This window comes from Octopus bimaculoides, chromosome 2 (assembly GCF_046866305.1).
Source record: "Octopus bimaculoides isolate indiv1 chromosome 2, ASM4686630v1, whole genome shotgun sequence".
Lineage (NCBI taxonomy): Eukaryota > Metazoa > Mollusca > Cephalopoda > Octopoda > Octopodidae > Octopus > Octopus bimaculoides.
The window spans coordinates 130,394,884-130,420,085 of record NC_142929.1 but is presented as its reverse complement, the minus strand read 5'-3'; the positions used below and the strand labels follow the sequence as shown (position 1 = coordinate 130,420,085).

Below are 25,202 nucleotides of genomic sequence, written 5' to 3'. Positions count from 1 at the left end.
AGTAAAAGACACCTCAAGATGCTGTGTAGTCAGGTTAGACCTGGGACCATGTGATTGCAAACTGAACTTCCTAACAAAATAACCTTTCCAATGACTACTTTGTGCCTATGCATACATACTGAACACATACAAACTCCACAGTATATATATTTGTGTGTGTGTGAAGTGAAAAAGAGAATCTGTGCATGTGTTTTTATTTATGGAACTCTGTTTTCTGTTCACAAATTTTCATACTTACATATTTTTTATATGTTATTGTATGCATTATTTTTGTACACTGTAAGTAGAATAAAATAGTTTGTTGCCATATAAAATGGACATGTAATCAGCTTAGGATTATTAAAACATTTCAAGGCTTGGAAAGAAAGCAACATATTATTTACATATCACTTTTACAGGCTCAGTGTTGAAATCTTGCTCTAGATACACTCAATAATATTCTGCTATGATCTACATACAAGCTTTAACTATGGAATGAAACTGAAGATATAATTAATCTATTTTACAATATCCATTTATATTATAAGATACTTGACAAACTATGGAACAATATCATGAACATAATCTATTATGGACTCATTTACATATTATCCATAAAACAACTGACTGAGAGATAAATAATTTTAAATTGTCATATCTATACATATATTACTGCTAAATATTATTTTAGAATCCACAGTACAGTTGAGCAGCTACTGTGTGCCATTCACAGAGACTGTGGGTTCAAGGCCAGTCATATAAACTTTTCTCTGATATGAAAATAAAGCTGTAGTACAGTGTATTGATATTTGGTAATGTGTTACCAATGTAACCATACTATAGCAGAATAATATTTAGATAAATTATTTCTTCTAGTTTGTTTACATTATTTTTTCAACACATTTTAAATAATTTTCATAACATGATTTACATTGGAAACATGAAGAGAAGTGAACCAGTATTTTCTCATGGACAGTTGTATTTAACTCTTTCTAGAATACATTCACTTCTTGATGTAAAGATAGATAACTTTCTAGTTAGAAGAAGTGACAAGTGTGTAACAAAGAATTTAGTTTTCAAAGGTGTTCTATCCTAAGACTCACCTTCAGTATTACCTATGTGGACTTCACACCATCTCAAGAAAACATGCAATTTTAAAAGAAATTACGTAATTCATGGTTTTCTATAAACTTTCAACGGTCTTATAGTTTTTAAAATAACCATGGAATTTCCATGTGTATTGCAAGTTCATTTAATGGTTCACATACATTGATGAAATGATTATCTTTTCTATGTAGGGATGAAGATAAGCCAGTGAGAAAACCTACTCCAGCTCCTGAATTGACTAAACCAAGGTTATTATTTAATTTTTCTTACATAAATTATCTTTCATTGGGTTGACTATAATAGAGCGTCAATCAAAAATGTTTTTCCATTAATTCTGAGGAGTATGAGATGCTTTGCCACAGCCCTTTTTGGTCCAGTCTATTTTGCATTGCTGATTCGATGCTGACTTATTTGACATCAAACATTTTAATGTTACTTTCATCCCCCCCTCTCTCTCACTGTGTGTGTGTGTCAGCATACTTCTCTGTGTGCATGAAGAGAGGGAAAGAGTTAGTGTCAATCTTATTCAGTTAATAAATTATAATCTCTCTCTCCCCATCTCTCTCACACTATGTGTATATTTTGATATGTATGTGTGTGTTTGTCTCCAGTGCTAAATAGTACTGTCACCAAAAACAGGTTCAGTATCCAGTCAACCATGCTAAATCACCAGCGTCCAAACAGCTATTGTCAGTCATCTCATCACAATGTTAAGAGTGATTTCAATTTAGTTATTTGTATCACCTATCATATATTTATGATTGTGTTTGAGTGTGTGTATGATACTGACTTAGTTGTAGAGAGAGAGAAAGGATAGGGAGGCAGGGCCAGAAAAAAAAATAGTTGGAAAACAGAAAAGAGCTAGGTTAAGAAAGGGATAAAATATATTTTCCTGGCCTTGTTGACTAAAAGTTCACATTAAAAAAAATATATAGTGTATATTTGTAAGTGTCTTTACCCACTGCTATATTTTCTATAGTAAGTGACATGGAAGACTGTATGCATTCAGTATTAACTACACAAACATAAACAGTGTGTGCATGTTCAAAATGATATGCCATTATAAAAGAGATACATTAAAGCAATATATATTGATAGGTTTTAAAAAATGCACATAGATATCTATTCTAAGCTGTTAATGAAAAGAAACAGCTTATGTCTTACTTTTTTCATTTACTGAATTAGGGCATAGTGGTTACAAAGGGCTAGGATGTTGGATGCACCAAGGCTAATGGGAGATGCAGAGACAAGTGAGATAACAGTACCTAAAGGGCAGAAGTAGAAGATCAGCCAGCTCCTGAGAACAGCGACTATTACAGTAGTAATAGAAAAGATAGGAGACAGTATTCTTGTTCACTGATTGTAAACAATTGTTTAGCTAATGGTGTTTGCTTGCAGTTCTCTGCAAAGACATGTCTAGGCTTCTTGACTTGTCCTGTAACCTTTGAAACAAGAGCCTCATTCATACAGTATCATTTGTTTCCAGTTTTCTACACAAAATGTGTCGAGACTGTGAGATTATTACCTCCCTTGGACATAAGTGGGTGTTAGTGATAGGAATGGCTCTGACCTTAGAAAACTCTGCCACAGTGTACTGACATATGCAAGCAAGGAAAAGTTAGGACTTAGGCCTGTTATAAGTGCTAGGTCTCATAAAGTCAAAGCTTATCCAGGTTTCCATGATATATAAGTGGCTGAGATTACACCACTCCCTCTTGATCAGGATGCCAGTCCATCAATCACATCATTAACTTCTCAGGTATTGCTGGAACTTGTTTACTCTTGAGAGGACTGGAGCAACATGAAATGAAGTGTTTTGCTCTAGAATACAATGCACTGCCTGGTCTGGGAATCAAGGTCACGATCTTAGTCATAAGGGCAACACCCTTACTACTCAGCTATACATCGCCACAATAGTGAATGGAAAAGTAAATGCTGAAAAAAAAATATGAAAAATTACACAAGTTATGATAAAAATCTTGTGGCAAGACAAAGTAAATATATTTCTTAAGTGTGAGTAGCCCATTATAATCAAACATGCTTTCTTAAGAGCATATAAAATGATAGAAAATTAAATGGCAACATAAAACAATTATTATATTAAGCAACATATTATTCTGTTGTTTTTCCTTATTTTTTAAAAGTCTTTCACATAAAAAAGAATAGTAGATGTTATGTCACCTGATACTTCATAGTTCCAAAATTTTAAACCAAAATATAATCTTACGACCAGATAACTATCAAATTATGCTCTGTATTACTTTCTCCTAGACGTTAAAATAATAATTTAATTGTTAAAATCCATGCCAGTGAAGGTGTAGTATTTAAACTGTCAAGGCATAAGCGCATAAATTTTTATCAACAATAGAGATTGTTTATCAACTATTACAATGTGTTTGTTTATGCACTTGATGCTGAAACTAATGGGCAAAACTTAGTTATTCATTTATTTGGAGTGGTTACAATCAGTTTTTAAGCTTCTCTTTTAGTTTCTGAATTTAATTCTTATAAAAAAGCATAATTAGTGTAAACACAGTTGGCTTGCTTTGTTCAATGTAATGAAGTCCTAATATCTATAGACATACTTCAAGTGCAAACATAGGTGTGCAGTTAAGAAGTTTACTTTCTAACCACATGGTTTTGGGATTGGTCCCGCTGCATGGCAACTTAGTCAAGTGTCATCTGCTATAGCCTTGAGCCAACTAAAGCCTGGTAAGTGGTAGATATGGTAGACAGAAAGTAAAAGAAGCCTATTTTGTGTGTGTGTGTGTGTTTTTCTTTTCTTGTCATTACACAATAGTTGTAAATAAGCATCATCATCAAACTCTTCAAAATTTAATGAAAACGTGCCATGGGGAAATCATATTGCTTGAAAACAGGCAAGGATTGATGACAGAGAGCGCATCTGACTTAAGGAAATCTGGCTAGGTAGTCATAAAATTTCTAAGAGTAGTGAAAAGGCTTGAAACCTAGTATTTGATGGGTACTTATTTTTTTCAACAAAGATTAAACATAAAGTTATCCTAGGAGGGTATTTGAACTCAAAAACAAACATAACTAAATATCATGTAGCAGTTTATTTATTGATCTATCAATGCTACCAGTCTGCTACTTTGAGGTATTGATAGAATATTGTGACTCTTGAAGGAACATTTTTATGCATAGAAATTTCTATTACCATAAGAAAAAAAACCTTCCGAAATTATAATCATCAACATTTTCAAGATAGTGCTTTACGGTTGGCTACTCTTCCTGATGTCAAAAGTTTTATCCACCACTACTGACATACAAGAATGTGGGGTACCTGTTCTAAAACTGAGATGCACACAGAGATATACAATAGAATAAGGTATTCTATAAGAAACAATTTACTTGATGAAGAATCTATGGATAAGAACACAATAAGCACCAAAACGAAACAAAAGCAAAAGCATGTTTACATTTCCATGAAGGCTATTTTCTTAAAGGATACCTTTTTATCTGATATTTGAAAAACTAACAGTGGATTTCATGACAGTTGCATATTGATGCAACATATACATAAGGTTTAATTGTTATAAGAATAAATATGGAACTTACTTAGACATACATCTGTCATGAGTCTTAAAGATTCATAAGGCAGGTGTTTAACCCAGTTCCCAAGGCATATAAGGAACTGAGATAACAAAACTGACCCCTGAACAGGATGCTGGTCTGTTGCAGGGTTTACTTCCCAGCTGTTGCTTGAAGTTATTTACAGCTGAGTGAACTGGAGCAATGTGAAATGAAGTGTTTTGCTCAAGAACACAAAAGTACAACCCAATCTGGGAACTGAACAACAATCTTACAATAGCGAGTGCACCACCATAACCACAAGGTCTCATGCCTTCCAAAAGTTTTAAATACTTTCTTTTATTCAAAGAAATAATGTTGTTTTATTCAGTGGATTAGTAATTAATAATGGAAATATAATAACATGGCAAGCAGTGAAAGTATAACACTTGCACAATAATCTTTTAAAGGTATAGTATTAACATTTCAAGATCACTGAATAAGGATCTAAACACTTTGTGTTTTTTCCTGGGTAGGCACAGGCATGGATGTGTGGTTAAGAAGTTTGTCCCTCAACCACAAGGTTTTGAGTTCAGTCTCATTGTGGTACATCTTGAGCAAGTGTGTTTTATTATAGTCCTGGGCTAACCAAAGCCTTGTGAGTGGATTTGGTAGATGGAAACTGAAAGAAGCCCATCATGTACATACATGCATGCATACACACATACACATATGCATACATACATATGGATATATGTGTGTGTATGTTTGTGTCTCCTTGTCTTGACATCACATGATTATTGTAAATGAATGTCATACATTTCCAATATTCTGCGAAAATATGTCTGACCATGGGGAAATATTACCTTGCTTGAAAACAGGTAAGAATGGCAACATGAAAGGCATCCAGGCATAGAAAATCTCTCTCAATAAACTCTGTCTGACCCAGGCATGCTTGGAAAAGTGGACATTAAAACAATGATGATGGTGATTGTTTTGCTAGAGTTGCAACCCTAAATAGCCAGTGGCACGTAAAAGCACCCACTACACTCTCAGAGTGGCTGGCGTTAGGAAGGGCATCCAACTGTAGAAACTCTGCCAAATCAGATTGGAGCCTGGTGCAGCCATCTGGTTCACCAGTCCTCAGTCAAATCGTCCAACCCATGCTAGCATGGAAAGCGGACGTTAAACGAACGAACGATGTTGTTAAGGAAGAATTAATGAGAAAATCCAGATTAATATAAAATAGTGCAGATTACCAAATAAAATAATTCATATGAACAAAAGAAAAATATAGATCCCTAATGTCTACTAGTATTAACAAGACACTAAATCTGAAATTATAAAATAATATTATTTTAATATTTACAACTCTCTAAAAACTTTAAAACTTAAGATTTAATACGTAATTAAATAAAATTCAGGTCTATCACAATAGAATGAAAAGATTGTAAAAAGGTGTGGTTGAGAAAGTTTGCTTCCCAACCATATGGTTTCAGTTTTAGTCTGACATGATACCTTGGACAAGTATCTTCTACTATAGCCTTGGACTGACCCAAAACCTTGTGAGCAGATTTGGTAGACAGAAGATTATAAATGTGTGTGTGTCCTTGTCTTGACATAGTGTGCGAGTACCACCTATCATACAAGAAGTATCATTCATTTCTGATATTCTGCAAAAGCATATCTGGCCACCGGCAATTATAACCTTGCTTGGAAACAGGTGAGGAGAGCATCAAGCCATAAAAATTTGCTTCAATAAACTCATCTTCTCTTGCAAGCATGGGAAAGTGGACATTAAAGGTGAGGATGGCAATGATTATTTGGAAATGAAATAATAAAAATATTAACCAATGTAAACCAATAGTTTGATATCTTCAGTTACTGTATGCATCTTTATTTGTATGAAGGTTTGTGTTAGTATCAGAATATGTCACATCAAATTTTCTTTTGTAGTTTGATTTTGTTTCAAGGGCTTGCATGCAGACCTCAATGAAAGTGAATTTAGATAGTAGAGAGCTCCAGAATTTACTTGTAGTTCATTATAAAATGTTTCAAGTCTATTATAAATTTATGGTTTATAGGAACAATGTTGCAGGTATTTTCGTATGTTTGTGTTTTCTTGGTTCAGATAAGTGTGTTTAAAGTAAATGTTGTAATGTATAGTTCTATTGGCTTGTTGAAGCAAAATGATCATGAATTGTACACAACCCATAGCTAGGGATTTCTTCAATTTAAAGTCTTGACATTATCTATCTAAAATTTATAAGATCCCTTAATTTAGTTTAAAATTCAGTGAGTTTAGTCTCCATGAAATATTTGTTTTTAAGTGACTGTACTAAATAATAAATATTCTAAAATGCAACTAAAATCACATTACAGCAAAGTGGAACCATATACTGCACCAAAACCTGCACCAGTTCCTGAGCCAAAACCAGCTCCTATTATTCCAGCACCTCCAGTTATTAAGCATGTTGAAAGTCCAAAATTATCCAAGAAGCCTGTACAGCCACCAGCAGCTCCTAAGCCACCAGCTCCTAAGCTACCAGCTGCTCCTAAGCCACCACCAATTACTCCAGTTGCAAAAGTACCAGTTGCAAAACCACCTCAAAGGTAAATTCATTGAATACTTGTTACTAAAACAAAAAGTAATTCATAAATAAGATTGTATTTATAACAGAAATGCTTAGAACCTGAATCTTTAATTCATATTTTAAGCAAAAATTGAGTTTAGCTTCTTATGCTATATTTACTAATATTATTTGCCTCAATAGCTGCATATTTCTGTTATATTTATAATGTGAGCAGCTTTAATTAAATTATAACATTGAATGGTAATGATGTTTCCACTGCTCATTCATCATTATCATTGTTTAAATATTTGCTTTTCCATGCTTGCATGGCTGGATGGCCTCAGTAATCTTCTGTAGGTTCCTTCCAATTGGATCGCTTGGCAGTTCTTTATCCAGCTGTCACCCTCCATATACATCACTTGCTTGTACCAGTGCATTCTACTGTCTTGTACATGACGTCTGACTCTTCTTATACGCAGTTTTTCTCTCAGCTCATTTGTGCTCTGTAGTTCATGTACACCAACATTACATATCCTGTGGAAGATACATGCTTCATTTCTTTTCAGCTTCTGCATATCTTCCTCAGTCAGTGCCTTTCTTTTGCTTTCATGCTGTATCACTCTACCTACACAAGCATCATACAATCTACCCTATACTGAAAGAAAGGATCTCCTTGTTGTCAGCAGAAGTAATAGCTCCCCAAATTTTCTCCATTATGTTCTTACTCTTGCTAATATGCTTCCAAACACTTTCCTCACCTACTAATTAGGTGACTTTGATAATGGGAGCTATTAACAACTACTAGTGAACCTTCAAAACATTAGAAAGAATTTATTTTATGGTTGCTCTTACTGCTAGCTACTCCAAAACCTCTACTTATGATGACATCTGTATAAAGATACTGAAATCAAAATATTAGATTTCAAAGATTCTTGAATTATACCTAAATATTTCTGTTATACAGAATATATTCAAGAATTTGAGAAAGAGCAATATATTTGCTTATCTTTTAGAAATACGAACAACAAAGAAAATGAATGTAGGGTTGTATCACACTTTAGAAAATATTTTCATTAAAGTCTGAAAACATTTCTTAAATCTTACAAATGTCAGTAGTGTGAAAAAAAAATAATAAAAGAAACAAAACAAAAAAAATATTAGAATTGCCTCACTATCTCCCTTATATAGGAAAAGAAGCCCCAAACCGGTAACAGACAATGAAAAAGTTGCTAATGCAAATGTGAAAACTCCATGGAATGCTGCAAATAGTGAAGTTTATAAAGCACTAATGGAAGAAAAGACTGCAAGGTTTGAACTTTTGCATAAGGCACTCTAACTGATACAGTTAACAGTATCAGTCAGTTTTAAACACTGTGTCTAATATAATTTGTGCAATGACCTATAACACAATAACACCAATACTGTTGGGTTTTAACCAAACATTTTTGACAACTAATCAAAATAAATATTGATACTTATGATAATGTTACTGTAAATTTTGAATAGTGTAGTTTACCTTTTTATTCCTGTATCCTCAAAGTCCTTTTTCTTTTTTTTTTTCATGAATACAAATAGATGATTGTTATTTTGTATTCTCAAAGCATCAAAATAATACCCAACTGAAAGATCTTGTTTTGAGCATACAAAGTAATACCTTTTGAAGAAAAACAAAAAATCATCTTTTGGTGACCTCATATAATAAATGTAATTATGGATTCATGTAGAATTGCTTTTCTTTCCAGAGCAAAATATTTTGCATCACTAAACAATATTAAATTCTCTATAAATATCACCCTTATATTTAGTGTTAGCAATGGTGAGAAGCTTTCATATCAGTCTGACATTTGGTTAATTTATATACCGTTTCTTCATGTGCATCAGCCAAAATTGATATCATGACATTGTATAGTAAAATTCATTATGTTTGTTTCTATGCATTTTGTTGTATCCTCTTTGTTATTCTTCCAAAGTCCATGTTTTTAAAATGTGTGTAAAGTGTTTTTTTTTTGGAATATCCATCCTACTACTCATGCATTTCAATTTTCTAACTGTTAGTTCAAGTTTCTAACTTCAGCTTTTCATCAGCTTTCTGTAATAACCTGTTCATTTACTTTATTAGAAAAACTAACCTAACTTTTCTTAAAAAAACCCTCCTTAAAATTGGTTTCTATTCACTTCCAAAACCCAAACTCTCTCTCTCTCTCTCTCTCTCTCTCTCTCTCTCTTATATATATATATATATATATATATATATATATATATATATATATATATATATATATATATATGGAGGTGCAATGGCCCAGTGGTTAGGGTAGTGGACTTGTGGTCGTGGGATCACGGTTTTGATTTCCAGACCAGGCGCTGTGAGTGTTTATTGAGTGAAAACACCTAAAGCTCCATGAGGCTGTGGCAGTGGGGTGGGGGTGGTTTACTCTTTCACCACAACTTTCTCTCACTCTTCCTGTTTCTGTTGTACCTGTATTTCAAAGGGCCAGCCTTGTCACACTGTGTCATGCTGAATCTCTCTGAGAACTACATTAAGGGTACACGTGTCTGTGGAGTGCTCAGCTACTTACACGTTAATTTCATGAGCAGGCTGGTCTGTTGATCGGATCAACTGGAACCCTCATCGTCGTAACTGATGGAGTGCCACCGTATATACGTATATACATATGTATATATACACTCACACATTATTTTGTGAAAAAACTAATACTTTCCATTAATACAGCTAATTCAACTCTTTTGAATGTTGCTTTTTTTTAAGTATAAATTTAAATACATCCGCAGTAAAAAAAAAAACTATCATTTTGTGGCCTCATATTACTTGTTATGGGCATGAATTAATTTAGTCTGAAAGTCTGAAGGTCAAGAGTTTCATTACTGGTCTGGAATCATGATCCATTTTGTTTTACATTACTCCACTTTCCTCAGTTGAAATTGTGTACAAGTCAAGCACTGGGACAGCACTCTCTTTCCAGCTGTCACATTCTTAATGTTCCATTGGGTCAAGGGTGGAGGGGCAGAAGAGGTGTCTCTGTCTGCTCACAATTAGAAACAATTATTAAGTCATACTCACTTGTGAGTGAATAGCTATGCACATTACTAGATATAGATGAATGGTTCATGAGAGGTATTAAGACCGCTATGAAATTTAAGTAAAGGATTTAATGATTACTTAGGTGTTTACTTACATTTTGTTGTTAGCCATATTTCCTTTGTTCAAGTCATTAAAGCCATCACAAGGAAGTTTAGAAATAGTTGTTTATTGCATAATGAATTCAAAGTCTTTGGAAGAAGTTTAAAATCTGAACAAGTGGTTTGAGCCAAAAACATAAAAGTGAACATAATAATGTTACTGGGCAATAATATGAAAACTGGCCTTGCTGGACAAAATAGAATACATTTAGATAGCAGTTATATGTTGTGTAAATATGTGCAAGCAATATATGTACAAAAGATGCAGCAAGATTTCAGATAAATTGATAGGTACATCATGTGAATTTGAATAAACAACAGTATGCACAATTATGGACTACTTGGGTGTTCTATGAGTCCAATATTTAGTATGGAATGCAACATAAAAAAGGCATTAGACAGAGAAGATTAAGTTGGTGTATGGTCCTTTGGAGGTGCGATGTGAACTTGTAATGAAGATTGACATAATTTATGCTGCTGAGTTGAATACATTACTATGTAATTTAAATGAGTGATGCCTAAAAGATTGTTGAGTTGATGGTAACTTACTGTGGTATATAGAAGTCAAAGAGGTTGTGATGAATTGGATCAGATCTATGCATTTGAACAATATATTATGAACCAAGACAAGATTAAAGCACACAAATGGATGCTATATCCAACCTCTGCCAGTATAGGAATAAAATGAAATTATTACACTTATGAATTGAAATCTAATACATTTATTAATATATTTTTAATATTTTCATCAGTATTTCAATAGACATTATTTTGCTGTTAGTCTTTTGACAGTACTGACTGCATGGTTATTTTGAATGGTGTAGGCTTAAGAAATAACTAAAGACCAACAAGTAGGATTTTACTCTATGTGATAAGGCTACCTTGAATATTAACAGATAATTTTTATGCATTGTTTTCTAATTGTATCCACTTCATTTCCATATCTGTTTAAGAGCTACTGACTTTTCTAATCTTGTTTTGCATGTTAGATCTGTGAGTTTGAATTTTTGTCATGTGCATATGTATGGTTTTTAAAAGCTTTATATCTAGTTAAGAAATTCTTATTCGAAACAGCTGATTAAACTTATAATAATGTATATGTAGCATTCAATAGAAACAAATTCAGTAAAAAAAATATCCATTGCACTTACAAAAGTTGACTATTATGATTCCCCCATTTTGGTTCCATCCAAACAACACCTAAAAATTAAAATGACATTAAAACTATTCTGTCAGAAATTGGCAAAATCCTCTGGGATTTCCCAATCCAAACAGATCAGGTGCTAGAGCATAACAGACTGGACCTAGTGGTGGTGGACAAGATGTGCCACATATGTTATATACTTGATGCTGCATGCCTCTTTGACCCACGAATAGTCATGAAGGAAGGTGAAAAGATAAATAGATAGATACAACCCTCTTAAGTATGAAGTAGGCCGGCTATGGAAAATGAAGAAGGTGAAGATAGTGCCAATTATTGTTAGGTTCTTGAGAACAGTATCAGAAGACATCAAGGGAAATACAATGTAAATTGGAATAGAGTGCCCAGTAGAACAGCTACAAGAGTTTTGCCTCCTTGGCATGGCCAGAATAATCATAAAAGTATTAGATAGCTGAAAAGAATGGATAGCATGATACCGTAGGCTGCAGGTAGCAAGCCCACTATGCATGTAAGACTCTAGAAGCTCCAACAAAACCTGTGATAAAGAGATAATAATAATAATCCTTTCTACTAAAGGCACAAGGCCTGAAATTTTAGGGGAGGGGACTAGTCGATTACATTGACCCCAGTGTTTCACTCGTACTTAATTTATCGACCCCAAAAGGATGAAAGGCAAAGTTGACACTGGCAGAATTTGAAATGAGAAGATAAAGATAGATGAAATGCCAGTAAGCATTTTGCCCAGCATGCTAATGATTCTGCTATTTTGCTGCCATAATAATAATAATAATAATAATAATAATAATAATAATAATAATAATAATAATTGAATTAATTTTATAGAGGTGCTGTTTTTACACTTGAAAGGAACTATTCCTAATGTTAGACACTCAATAACTGTTGAATACAAGTTTTTAAGTTTGACTGATTAAAGTATGTCCAAGAATATATTCTAACTACAAAGAAAAAGTTCAACATTTTTCTCCTGACTGAACCTGAATTCATATATTTGGAATTCTACATTTATATTCTCTAACTACTACAATATTTAAAATATGCAATGCATACTTTACATATTCTATATATGAATTTTCTCAAATTAATTATTGTCATTGTTTCTAAATATTAATATATGAACTTTTAAAAAAATTTCAGAGTATCACATGATGATCTTTTCAAGATGGAAGCTGAGATGTAAGTAATTTTTTTAATATCTTCAAGTTTATGAATATCTAAATATCTAAGAGGAAATATTAATAAAATTAAAAGTTTTTGTACTATTAACTTCATCATTAAATTTGAAAATTTTTCTGATATCTAAATTTACACTGCATTTCCATTGGTCTGATCTTTAATCAGGATTATGATCTTGGATGTGTTCAAAGTACTTGAGTAGATTTGAACGAGCTAGGAACTTCTGTGTATGAACAAATGGTAATAATATTCTTATCCACAAGGCCACTAATGCATCTTGAAAGACTAGGTTAATATTCTGCATAATGTCAATCTTATTAAGTTTGATATGTCTTAGTTTACCTATGTTGGAATAGAAAGGTTGACTATATTTTTCTCCTTTTTTTAAATTTTAGACAATTACAGAAAATGAAACAAGAATCTCACATACGCCGACGCAGTGTACATCCAACTGAAATTATATACAATAAAAGCAAGAAAAAGAGGCCTGTTTTCAGAACTCAACTGAAAGATGTTGAAGTTGCTGAATATGACCGCACACATTTGGAATGTCTGCTGACTCCTATTAATGATCCCACAATGAAAGTGGAATGGTTAAGGAATGGACAACCTTTACCTTATGGTATTTCCTTTATATTTTTACCTTACCTTATCTGAAACTGTATGACATGTGTGTGCATTTGTATGCACACAAATGTATGAGAATATTTTCTGTATATATATGTGATAACATATGTGTGCATATAAGTTTGTGTGTGTGTGTGTGTGTGTGCGTGTGTGCGTGTGTGTGTGTGTGCATGTACATGTATACCTGCATGTGCTCATGAATATAAATGAGCATATAACCCTGAAAGTATTAGTTTTTCTTTGAATTAAGTCAAATCCTTTAAATAGATCACTCATGAATTTATCTCAAGTTTTGCTGAAATAACTTTTTATTATAGGATAAAGAAATATTTAAAGTGACTTCTTACAATAAGAAATTGCAATCACTTAAGATTTCTAGCTTTTATTTTCGGTCATTCCTTTGTGTTGGTTAGTAAATTTAAGCAACTTGTTTTCATCCTCAGCTTCACTTTATTTACTTATTCTCCTCTGACTCTTCAATATTTATTACTATTTTATGCTGATAGATGTCGAGCTAACCTGAACTCATATCATTTTATGCAATGGCTTTAAAAATGAAAATTATTTTATTTTGATGTTATATTTTTCCATGACTAATTAATGCTTTTCTTTTAAAATCTTGCAGGTCATCGTTACAGACCAGTATATGAATTTGGCTATGTTGTGCTTGATCTTCTTTTCACCATCCCAGAGGATTCAGGCATTTATTCTATAAAAGCTACAAATGCATATGGTGAAGCAACAATAAATGCAGAAGTTGTTTGTCTAAGTATGTATCATTATGTACAAATCTATATTCTGAATTTTTTTGTTAAAACATCCAACTAAAATTTATAACGTAAGTAAATAGCAGAAAGATTTATGTGAGCTTTTGTTAGCACTATGATTTTCTTTAAAAGTACTAAGAAATTTATTTATTTTATAATTCATTTAATAATTTATGAAGATATAAAATATAATTAATATTTTTTAATTGTTATGTAAATTAATATGCACTTCTTGTAAGTGTACACAAATTTAAAACCAATACTTGGTATATGTACTATAAATTTCTATTATGATTTTGTAGACAAAACATCTATTATTATTGGAACTCAACTTCCTGAAGGCCAAGAAGCAATTGCCCGTTTACGTCAGTTGGAGAGTTACAAAAATATGTAAGTTTCTGTTATGAGTTAATATAAAATCAATATTAACTCCTATTTCTTTTTAATCAAAAAACTGTTGATGTAAAAATGTCATTGTCATTTATATATTTAATATTTTTCTTTTATATCTTTTAGTCTAAATTTTAAAGAGAATGTACATTTGATATAAATATTAAGAATTCTTTCCATATGATTCCATATTTATAATTTATATCAGTATCTTTGTGCATGTGTGCATTTAGGCTAGAATCTTAATTTTATCTTCAGAAATATACAAACCATTCACAGGAAACAATATTTTCTTCAATGTGAATTCAGCAACTTAATTATCATTCAATCAAGTAATTAATAAAGAATTGAACTTTAGCAACACCAAGTGTGTTTTATTGGCAGAACATCACTCTCTGATTATAACAAGACAAGAATTTGCTGCTTTTTAAATATGATTTTCACTTTCATTACCAATAAAATATTTTTATTTGTAGTTCTCTTATGGTTGGAAACTATGCTGAAGATGCAGATATTCCATCAGAACCTGCACCACCCATTATTGAAATTAAACCAGAACCGGTTGAAATTGATGAAGGAGAAACTGCTAAATTTATTGTTAATGTTAGTGGTTATCCCCGACCAAGAGTTACTTGGTGGATAAATGGAAGCCTTGTTGCAGGAGTAAGTGTTGATCATAATAATAATAAAAGTTGAATTATGTTTTCTTATAATGTCTATAAAGAAAATTAACTTCCTATTTATAACATTTCTACAATTGAAGCAATTATTTTTATAACCATTTTCTTTCTTTCAGGGAAGCAGATTTAAAGTAAGATATGATGGTGTGATACATTATCTTGAAATTCCTCGTGTGAGGGAATATGATGCTGGCCAAATAAGAGTTTTAGCCAAAAATCAACAAGGTGAAGCTGAATGTATTACTACACTTAAAGTAATTCCAAAGGAGGATTGGCGTTCACATTTGCGACATGCTCCTAAAAGTAATTGTCTTGTTTCATCTTTATCCAATACTATTTCTTACAACTTGTGTATTTTTCATTATAAGGGAAAGTAAAATATCACTTATGTTATAAATCTCATTTGTTTAAAAAAATACTTTTCGCTTTTAAAAAATTTGATTTGATTATAAGAAATTTCTTTTGCTGACTATTTTCTGCTTGTGATCTATTGAAACTGACTACAATTCTTAGAATACAACTTTGATGGCTTATCTTTTATGTTATGTATGTTAAACATTGCTAGCTTAGGCTCACAATAATTATTATTTACAAAATTAACAATCCTAACCTGAATTTCTTTCTTTCATCATTTGTGTATACTACCTTAATTTATCATGTTATATATGTAGTGACTAAACAGATGGTTGGAAATATAGAAATATAAAATGCAGTTGTTGATGCTCTTTCATGTTATTAATTATTATTATTAATTTAGAAACAAAAATTGTAGTTAAATTAAATATGCAAGTATTAAAGTATAGCATAGGCATGGATATGGTTGAGTAATTACAAAGTTTGTTTTTTTCAATTATGTGGCTTGGGTTCAGTCCCACTGTGTAACACCTTAGGCAAGAGCCTTCTGCTATAGTCCCAGGCTGACCAAAATCTTGTGATTAGGTTTCGTAGAGGGAAACTGAAAGAAGCCCATTGTGTATACATAGCATTTTATCACTGTATCAACCAGATTATGTGATGTTACTATATACTACTGGTTACAGTGTACTTCCTCACATTGTTGTAGCTTTTAATTGATGACATTCTTCTGGTTAGGAGGGCAGGCCAATATATATATAAATATATATATGTATGTATGTATTTATATAAACGAGCATCACTCTCATACATGTGGTGTCCCTTGTTTCCAACCTTCAATGGAAACATATCCAGCCATGGGGAAATATTACCTTACTTAGAAACAGGTGAGAGTTGGTGACAGGAAAGGATTTCAGTCATAAGATATCTATTTCAACAAATTCTGTGACACATGCAACTATGGAAGAAGTGGATGTCAAAATGATGATGATTGTTGTCTTTTTTTATTATTTTAAATTCTCTTTATATCTATATAAAAGCTAATTTGAGAAATTAATATGTTATGTTATAACTATCTTTTCAGGCGATCTCCAGATTGAACTGGAACGCCGAAAGAGAGTGGAACTTCGCAGTGCTGAACTTAAAATGGCTCAGATGAAGAGTTCATTGGCATCTTTCGAGTTGGGAATGCTCAAGCATGGTATGTAATAGAAATATATTTTTCATGTATTTTTTTATGTGATCAGCTACTTTTTATGGAATGGCTGTTGCTAAAATAATAAATTATAATTTTTCTGTTGACAAAAATTCAGTTTTGTAAAGATAATTTTATAATTTAAGAATTTTACTCTTATTATTTTATCAAAGTTCAAGAGCTGGCAAATAATTACAAACCTGGTAGAATTTGGGTCCTGAAATGGGTAAGGTTGGGGACAGAATCAACTATTGCAAGCTTTAGTGTAGCAATTTAATGTTTCCACCCTCTTCAGCAGCCATTTCATTTTATAGATGTATGAACTTGATTTTAACTGAAAAAACTGGAGTTTAACTTATACTCAGTGCAAAGCTAAAACTATGAAGAGAAAAATTTTGTACCAAGATTTAACACTAAATATAGGCTAATGACTTGTAGGTACACAGTATTTCATTATACTTTATAGTATATTATGGTTGCATAACTAAATATAGGGTACCATTCATACATGGGTGCAACTTATATATGAGTAAATACAGTAATTTAGTTTCATGATATGCTTTTTCCTCAATCTATAACTCAAAAATGACAGTTTGTCATTATTACTGAATTTACAGAGAACCTTAATTTTTATCCATACTAAAAATTATTTCATTAATAAAATATTTATTCAATATTTGAAAAAACAGAGACCACTTTCCGAAAAGACACAACTGATGCTAACTTGCAGAAGCTTCTTGCTCAAGATGCATTGAGACAGCAACTTATAGATGAACAATATGAGAGGATACAAAAGACATCCACTCAAACAATAACATTTAAACAACCAGTCAAACAAGAGCCTCCTGTTTTTGGTATTCCACTTTGCCCAGTCAAAGTTCTGGAGGGTACTTCTGTAACGTAAGTAGAAAATAAAGAATAAATCTACGTTTTTACTAATTTTGAGCTGGCAAAATTGTTAGCATATCAGACAAAATGCTTAGTAATATTTTTTCTGGCTGTACATTCTGAGTTCAAATTTCTCCAAAGCTGACTTAGCCATTTATCCTTTTGGGGTTGATGAAATCAGTACTGGGTCAGGTACTGGGTTTAATGTAAATGACTTGCCTCTCCCACCAAATTTTGGGCTTTGTACCCAAAGTAGAAAAGATTATTTTTAGTGGAACAAATCAACCTCTGCACTTATTTTTTTAAGCCTCAAACTTATTCTATTGGTCTGTTTTACTGAACTTATGGGAATGTAAACAAACCAGTACCAGTACCAGTCATCAAACAGTTGTGAAGGCAAACACATAAATATACAACAGACTTCCAAACAGTTTCTGTTTACCAAATCACTCACAAGGCATTGGTAGGCCTGGGGTTATAGTATATTGCTCCAGTCCACTTAGCTGGCAAAAATGAGTTGGACCTGTAGTTCAGAGGTCCAGCCTTGTATTCTGTGTTAAGGTATGCATATCTGTGGAGTATTCAACCACTTACATGTCAATTTCACAAGCAGGTTGATGCACTGATCAGATCATCTGCAACACTCATTGTCATAACTGACAGTGAGCCAGGAGTTATTAAGTGATAATTTTAGTGATCAATAACATTGATTAAATCATAATTTTTTTTTATTTAAAAAATGTGTTTTTATAGAAACTGTAAAAATCCTTACGAATCTTGAGCTTAAATTTCTATTCATATTTTCTCATATTACAGACTCAAAGTGCATTTCACTAGTAATCCACCTCCTATTATTACCTGGTACAGAGATAGCATTGAAATTCACAATTCATGGGATTTCCAGGTGAGTACAATGATTAATTTTATTATCATTAGAAAAATCTCCTACTTTTTACGTTATTGTGTTTTTTAATTAATTGTATGAAATTGATTATTATTAAATTCTTTTAAAATATTTTTTCTTTTATTCATATTATGAATTACTGGATAATTTATCATTTTATCCAATTTTTAATTTGCCCAGATTCGAGTTACTGAGACTTGCAGTACTTTACATATTTCTGAAGTATTCCCAGAAGACTCAGGAATGTACACAGTTAAAGCCTATAATAAATATGGCATGACACAATGCAAAGCAAAGATGACTGTTATGGGTGAGTTTAGTATTTCTACTACTTGCAATAAAATAACTAATAATGTATAAGGAAACAACATATGTATGTATTTATTCTCTAATAATGTAAATCAAATTGCTGGTGTTTGTAGAAGTGACTTTCACAAACCAGTAACCATACGATGGTAACATTTTAGGGTACTCTAGTCCAACTGAAGTTAAAGAACTATTTTTTTTTCATATATTTATGATTCATATATTAAGAAGTAAGATAAGCAATTTGGATCTAAAATGAAGTGAAATAAAACATGATTTGTTATACACATTAGATGTGATGAGATTAAAATTGCAGACATTGATAGGTGGGTGGCAGGAAATGAACATAGAATAGGCTTGCCAGAAAATGGGTAAGGTGGACAATAATTTGGTAAATTTAAATTCTAGAAACAAAAAAATTAGATTATGAAATAACAGTTTAACAAACTGAGTCGTGTTAAAAATATCATTGTTAATGACAAAAAGGAAATACATATGTAATTGCTAGAAGTATATTATAAATTTTCAATATTTGTCGTAGTTTATACTGAAAATGTTTTGACAATTTAAAGTAGAATGTTACAAATACTGCAATAAATATAGGTTATGTTAATTTCAAATCATATATTATTTTGGTTCAACAGAAGAAGAAGAAGCTGCAAAAGAAACTTCTCCTGAATTTCGTAACTTACTTCGTGATACCAAAGTTGTTGTTGGAGAACCTGCAACCTTTGATTGTGAAGTTATTGGGAAACCTAAGCCCAAAGTTCACTGGCAAAAGGTATGTTTACTTTCATTTAACTAATTTTTTTAATGTAATATATGTAATATTGCTGGAGTTGGTGTCAATTGTAACTTTTTGCATTCTTTTCTCTAGGATGGCAAAAATATGCCTGAAAGTCCACGGTGGAAATTCATTCATGAAGAAAACCACTACACTCTCCTTATTTTTGAAGTTCAGCCTGAAGATGCTGGAACTTATGCTTGTGTTAGCATTAACACAAATGGAAAGTCAACATGTACTGCTAAACTGATTGTTGATGGTATGTAAACATTTTTTGTTTCAAGGATATTAACAATAACAGGTTTATTCTATGCAGTATTGTTTGCTCATCATCGAGATAACATGATTAAAAACCTTTAAAAATTCAACATAAGGTTAATGCCAGTTGTGCTCATCTATATTCAAAGCAATTCATTTTGGGAATTGAAGATAAATATTTCTTCAGATGATCTCTATGAATATGAGTTATTATAGAAAAAATGTAAGTTAAACACAAAAGAGAAAAAATGCTATTAATGTGATCAAAAACAAAACAAAAGACATGCAAAAGAGAAATTAGTATTTAGTCAGTATTTGTAACAAAATACATTTGTTATGAATAGGAAACTTAAAAGAAAAATTGAGCTGCAAATTTACAAGTAATTTGATCAAAATTTAAAGATAATATATGTTGAGAGTTTTGGTGACATAAAAGCTGCACAGACATATCAGATGCACCCCAAATCAAGTTGTGCATATTCAGAAGAAAAGTTTTTGGTGCATCACAACATGTAATGTTGGCCCTTCTTCACATATGGGATCCAAGGTGATTTTTTTTTTAGATATTTCTATGTACATATATGGAACGTTAGTTTTGTTATTCTGTTCATAAAAAATAGAATGTAAAAATGAAATGAAATGAAGGTGAGATCGTTAATTTGTTTCGCTTTTTTTTTATAGAACCAGATGTTACCAAAGAATCACATGCACATCTGAAGTTGGCCAAACAAGTAAAAGCTACTCCACCAACTATTATGAAAAGGCCAGAAAATAAAACTGTTCCAGAGAGTGAAAGTGTTAGTTTCTCATGCAAAATTACCTCTAATCCACGTAAGTGTTTTAAAAAATTATATCTAACGTATTTCTAAACATTTATTTATATTATACAACATAAAAATGTTTAAAATCAGTTATTTACTCTAATGTTTAATTTTCTAAACTCTTTTATGTGTAAATTATTTTATTCTAAATTATTTCTGAACTATTTTTAATTTTTAAGCAATGTTATTTTCTTCTGCCAATAAATGACAAATCTGAGGCATTTGCTTAATAATTCTTTTAACTTTGTGAAGGCACATGGCTTAGTGGTTAGGGCATTTGGCTCACGATCGTAAGGTTGTGAGTTCGATTCCCGGCGATTCCTTGAGCAAGACACTTTATTTCACGTTGCTCCAGTCCACTCAGCTGGCAAAAATGAGTAGTAACTGTATTTCAAAGGGCCAGCCATGTCATGCTATGTGTCACGCTGAGTCTCCCTGAGAACTATGTTAGGGGTACACGTGTCTGTGGATTACTCAGTCACTTGCACGTTAATTTCATGAGCAGGCTGTTCTGTTGATCGTATCAGCTGGGACCCTCATCATCGTAACCGACAGAGTGCTTCTTTTATCAAGTATAGTAAAGGCAATATTTTGCTGATGATTTCAGAAAAAGATTAAAACATGCCCAAAGTTGTTGACCATAATTGAAGTACCATGTTTAGTAGTTTATTACATAAATGTAATAAACCATCAGGCACTCATTAGCATGGAAAACATATAACAGCTAATACAAAGAACACAATGCCAATGAAAGGGTTAAAGTTCATTATTTATACTCTATCCAAGTAGATATTGAAACATCCTAGATATTCTTTTTTAAATAGGACTCTTATTAAAATCTCCAATACCAATAATAAAATATTTGATATTTTTTAACATACATTGATTTACATATTTAACATTTTAGCTCCGGTCGTAACATGGTACTGTAATAATCACCTTGTGAAACCTTCAAAATATTTCAACATGACTTCTACTCCTGATGGTGTCCATACTCTAACTCTGTTGGAAGCATTTCCCGAAGACAGAGGTCAATATAGATGTGTGGCACGAAATGTTACTGGAGAAATTTCCTGTGTTTGTTATCTCAATGTTATCGGTGGGTTATTTTCAAACTTATATTGATACACATTTTTGTTTCAGCATGAGTGTTAAAATGTGTGTTTGTGTGTGTGTATAGATATTAATTATGTAAATAATTTTGAGTCAAATTATTTACATAATTGATATTTACATAAGTTTTCATACATGTGTGCTTGATACAGATTTTCTTAATTATTCTTTAGCATATTATTCATAATTGGCAAAAATTATTTAATTTGATAAAATAACAAAAAGGCAAACAGTTGTTATGGGGCAGCTGCTAATAAATTTTATCTAGTATTTAATGTAATTATAATATTTTAATGTGAGTCATCTTATTCGTAAGTTTACCTATGTTATTCTTAAAAAAATATATTTCTGAAAGAAGAGTATTTTTCTATGTAAATATAAATAAATATAAAATGAATTAATTTAATGATTGTTTTGTATTTAGGTCTTGAAAGTGAAACAGAACCAGAGACTCCTGAAGTTCCAGTTTCACCACCCAGTTTTATTAAACCAATTTCTAACATTGTTATTGAAGAAGGTTATCCAACATACTTTGAAGCAGTATTTACAGGAGAACCTGATCCAGAAATTACTTGGCTTCGCAATGGTAAAAAGATTAAGAACACCAGAGACTTTAAGGTAATAAAAGTTACATTAATGGATGGGAAAATCTCATACTGAAAATTAAAAAAAAAAAACTATTTTGCTATTGCCACAAAGCATGTGTATAAACTAACATACCACATATCAGGAACAGAAGAATAAATGTTAGAACCATTAAAAGAGTTTGTTGCATTGTAAATGAATATATAATTTAATGGCTTATCTCATTTCTTCATCATTTGAAGAGTCACATCTCATTTCTCACTGAACATGTTTTTATATTATTATAATCTTTTCCCTTATATTTTAGATTGAGAGAGTTGGTCAGACAACAATACTGTCTATCAGGGAAGCATTTCCTGAAGATAGTGGTCTTATTACTTGTCGTGCAAGGAACAGTGCTGGTGTTGCTGAATGTTCTGCTGAATTCTACGTTCAAGGTATGTACAATATCTTCAATTCTTTTAAAAATAACTTTATTAGAAACAGAGCATGAAGTATTCATTGTATAATATTATATTTTAGGATTAAAATTTTAACTGCATGGGAAATTTGCATTATTTTTGTATTTTTAAAATTATATGCTTTTATATATTTTATGCACTATAAATATTATACCATAAATTATATAAACCATAATATATATATATATATTGCATGGTCTTTTTCTTTTTCAATTCTGATTTAGTAATGGTGTTTAGTATTATATTTATATTATTACATTGATCCTTGATGTTTTCACACTTTATATACTTCTATGGTCTTGAAAAAGGAAAAAAAAACTGTCACTGAATTTTTTTAATGGTGTAAACAAATTAAAAAATATTAATATTTTTTCATATTTTTTGAACATTTTTGTATTATTAATTTTATACAGTATATAATTATTTAATAATTGAGTGTGTAACAAATTTTGTGAGATTTATAAACTGCATGGTCATTTTGTTTTTTATGAATTGGTTTGATTGTAATCTGAATAAAATCCAAGGAAAAATTTTATATTTACTTTTTAATGCATGATTTTTATTCAATGTTTATATATTGAAATAAAGAAAAAATTTACCATTACTTATTAATTTTAGAAAAGTTGCATGTAATATTTCATAAGTTTTGATTTAGCTCTTCTCTTTGAACACACCACTAAACAGTTTGATTATCACTGCTATATACTAAGAATTCCATATGCATGTACCATCTAATAATGTAAGTATTGCATTTATGTAGTTTAAAGAATTTAAATGTTGATTATTCAGTATACTAAAAGGATTTATACTTTATTAATTTTAAAACTGCTTTGCAATCATTTTCAGTAGAAAATATTTTGCATGTTGAAATATTTAGCATGAAAGTGAATTCTTAATCTATATTACATTCAGATCAGGATGTGTGATTGTATAAAACGTGATTTCTAAATTTAAACTGTTGGTTTACACTTTTAATATTTTGGTATCAATAATTAAAACTTAATTAGTATGTTTATCACGAGCCTAAAAACTTAATTTTGAGGCAAAATTTCTTAAAGTAATATATTTTATTCTACCTGGTACAGCCTTCTGGCTTGCCAGTCCTCAGTCAAACCGTCCAACCCATGCCAGCATGGAAAGCGGACGTTAAACGACGATAATGATGATGATGATGATATAGCTTGAGGTTGTGCATTGGTTGAATTCCTAGAGACTTGCAGTATTTATTTCTGCTCTCTGCATTCTGAATTTAGATCTTGGAGATATCAACTTTGATTTTCATCCCTTTTAGGGTTTGATAAATAGAGCCAATCCAAGTTAGTGGATTAGTAGAATGGTTAGAGCATTGGATGAAATATTGTGTGGTGTTTGTTCTGACTCTTTTGATTCTGAGATCATTGTCTGCGATAACAATAGTAACAAACTGTATTGGCCTTTGGCTTGATTAAAATCAGTTATGTGAAGAGGTAGAGATTTGCATGCATGGCGATTGCTTGTCTTTCCATAAAGAAAACCTTGCATCATTGAGAAGAGTTTTCCAAGTGAAACTCCATTCTATATTGAGACATATAGATTGCACTGATGAGGAGGGGACATTTTCTTCATCAGCTGTTGACTGGTGATCATAATAATATCATTTCCTCCAGCAATGCCAAGCAATATTAATGCTATTGGGGAATATCTTGGTTCTCTTGTACCACATCTTAGCATGCTTTGGTTAGGTTATCTCTTTTACATTCATATAGTCACTTTACAAAACTGAGGTGCAACCATGCCAACAAGCAACAACAATATTGCTTTACTACAAGCTGAGGACTGTTCTTCACTCACATCTTTGAGTTTTCTTTCACATTCATCTCCCATAGATATGATGAATCTCAGCAGTATGCTAATCAGTCTCTCCTTCCTAAATCTTAGCTAGCAAAATAAAACAATGAAGTATTTGAAAAGAACATCTAATATAACAGTAATTATACAACTTTTCTTAACTGCTTACATAAAGCAAGGAAGCAAGTTGTCATAAATAAACAAATTCTCTTATTCTTTTAACTGAAATTTGTTGTCACATATTTATTTACAGAGGAGCAAGAACTGCCAGAAGACAAAGTTTCTCGTGCAGGAATGAAATTAGTTCAACCAAAGATACCTGTATTTAAGAGATCTCTTTCTCAAACCTACAAAGTGAAACGAGGACAAATTGCAAGGTACAGTTCTATATATGTTTATACTGGCAACACTTTTCCATCAACTTATTCATAACTTATGATAATTTTGGTGTGTAGTAATTGATTTGCTAATATATAATATAGATTATATATTAAC

General features: G+C 31.5%; 1 protein-coding gene across 1 annotated transcript in view; it reads left to right on the top strand.

Annotated features, from left to right (window-relative positions):
- LOC106877301 (uncharacterized) overlaps window positions 1–25,202 on the top strand; it is a 449,889-nt gene that overhangs the window by 77,021 nt on the left and 347,666 nt on the right. Inside the window, exons 50-69 of the mRNA XM_089338059.1 lie at window positions 1,278–1,334; window positions 7,000–7,230; window positions 8,379–8,498; window positions 12,709–12,747; window positions 13,143–13,369; window positions 14,000–14,143; window positions 14,444–14,531; window positions 15,008–15,194; window positions 15,328–15,514; window positions 16,650–16,766; window positions 17,450–17,660; window positions 18,465–18,552; window positions 18,733–18,862; window positions 19,503–19,639; window positions 19,736–19,901; window positions 20,582–20,731; window positions 21,629–21,820; window positions 22,259–22,452; window positions 22,727–22,856; window positions 24,961–25,084. Of these exons, the coding sequence (XP_089194185.1) occupies window positions 1,278–1,334; window positions 7,000–7,230; window positions 8,379–8,498; window positions 12,709–12,747; window positions 13,143–13,369; window positions 14,000–14,143; window positions 14,444–14,531; window positions 15,008–15,194; window positions 15,328–15,514; window positions 16,650–16,766; window positions 17,450–17,660; window positions 18,465–18,552; window positions 18,733–18,862; window positions 19,503–19,639; window positions 19,736–19,901; window positions 20,582–20,731; window positions 21,629–21,820; window positions 22,259–22,452; window positions 22,727–22,856; window positions 24,961–25,084 (2,919 nt within the window). The remainder of the gene's footprint in view (window positions 1–1,277; window positions 1,335–6,999; window positions 7,231–8,378; window positions 8,499–12,708; window positions 12,748–13,142; window positions 13,370–13,999; window positions 14,144–14,443; window positions 14,532–15,007; window positions 15,195–15,327; window positions 15,515–16,649; window positions 16,767–17,449; window positions 17,661–18,464; window positions 18,553–18,732; window positions 18,863–19,502; window positions 19,640–19,735; window positions 19,902–20,581; window positions 20,732–21,628; window positions 21,821–22,258; window positions 22,453–22,726; window positions 22,857–24,960; window positions 25,085–25,202) is intronic.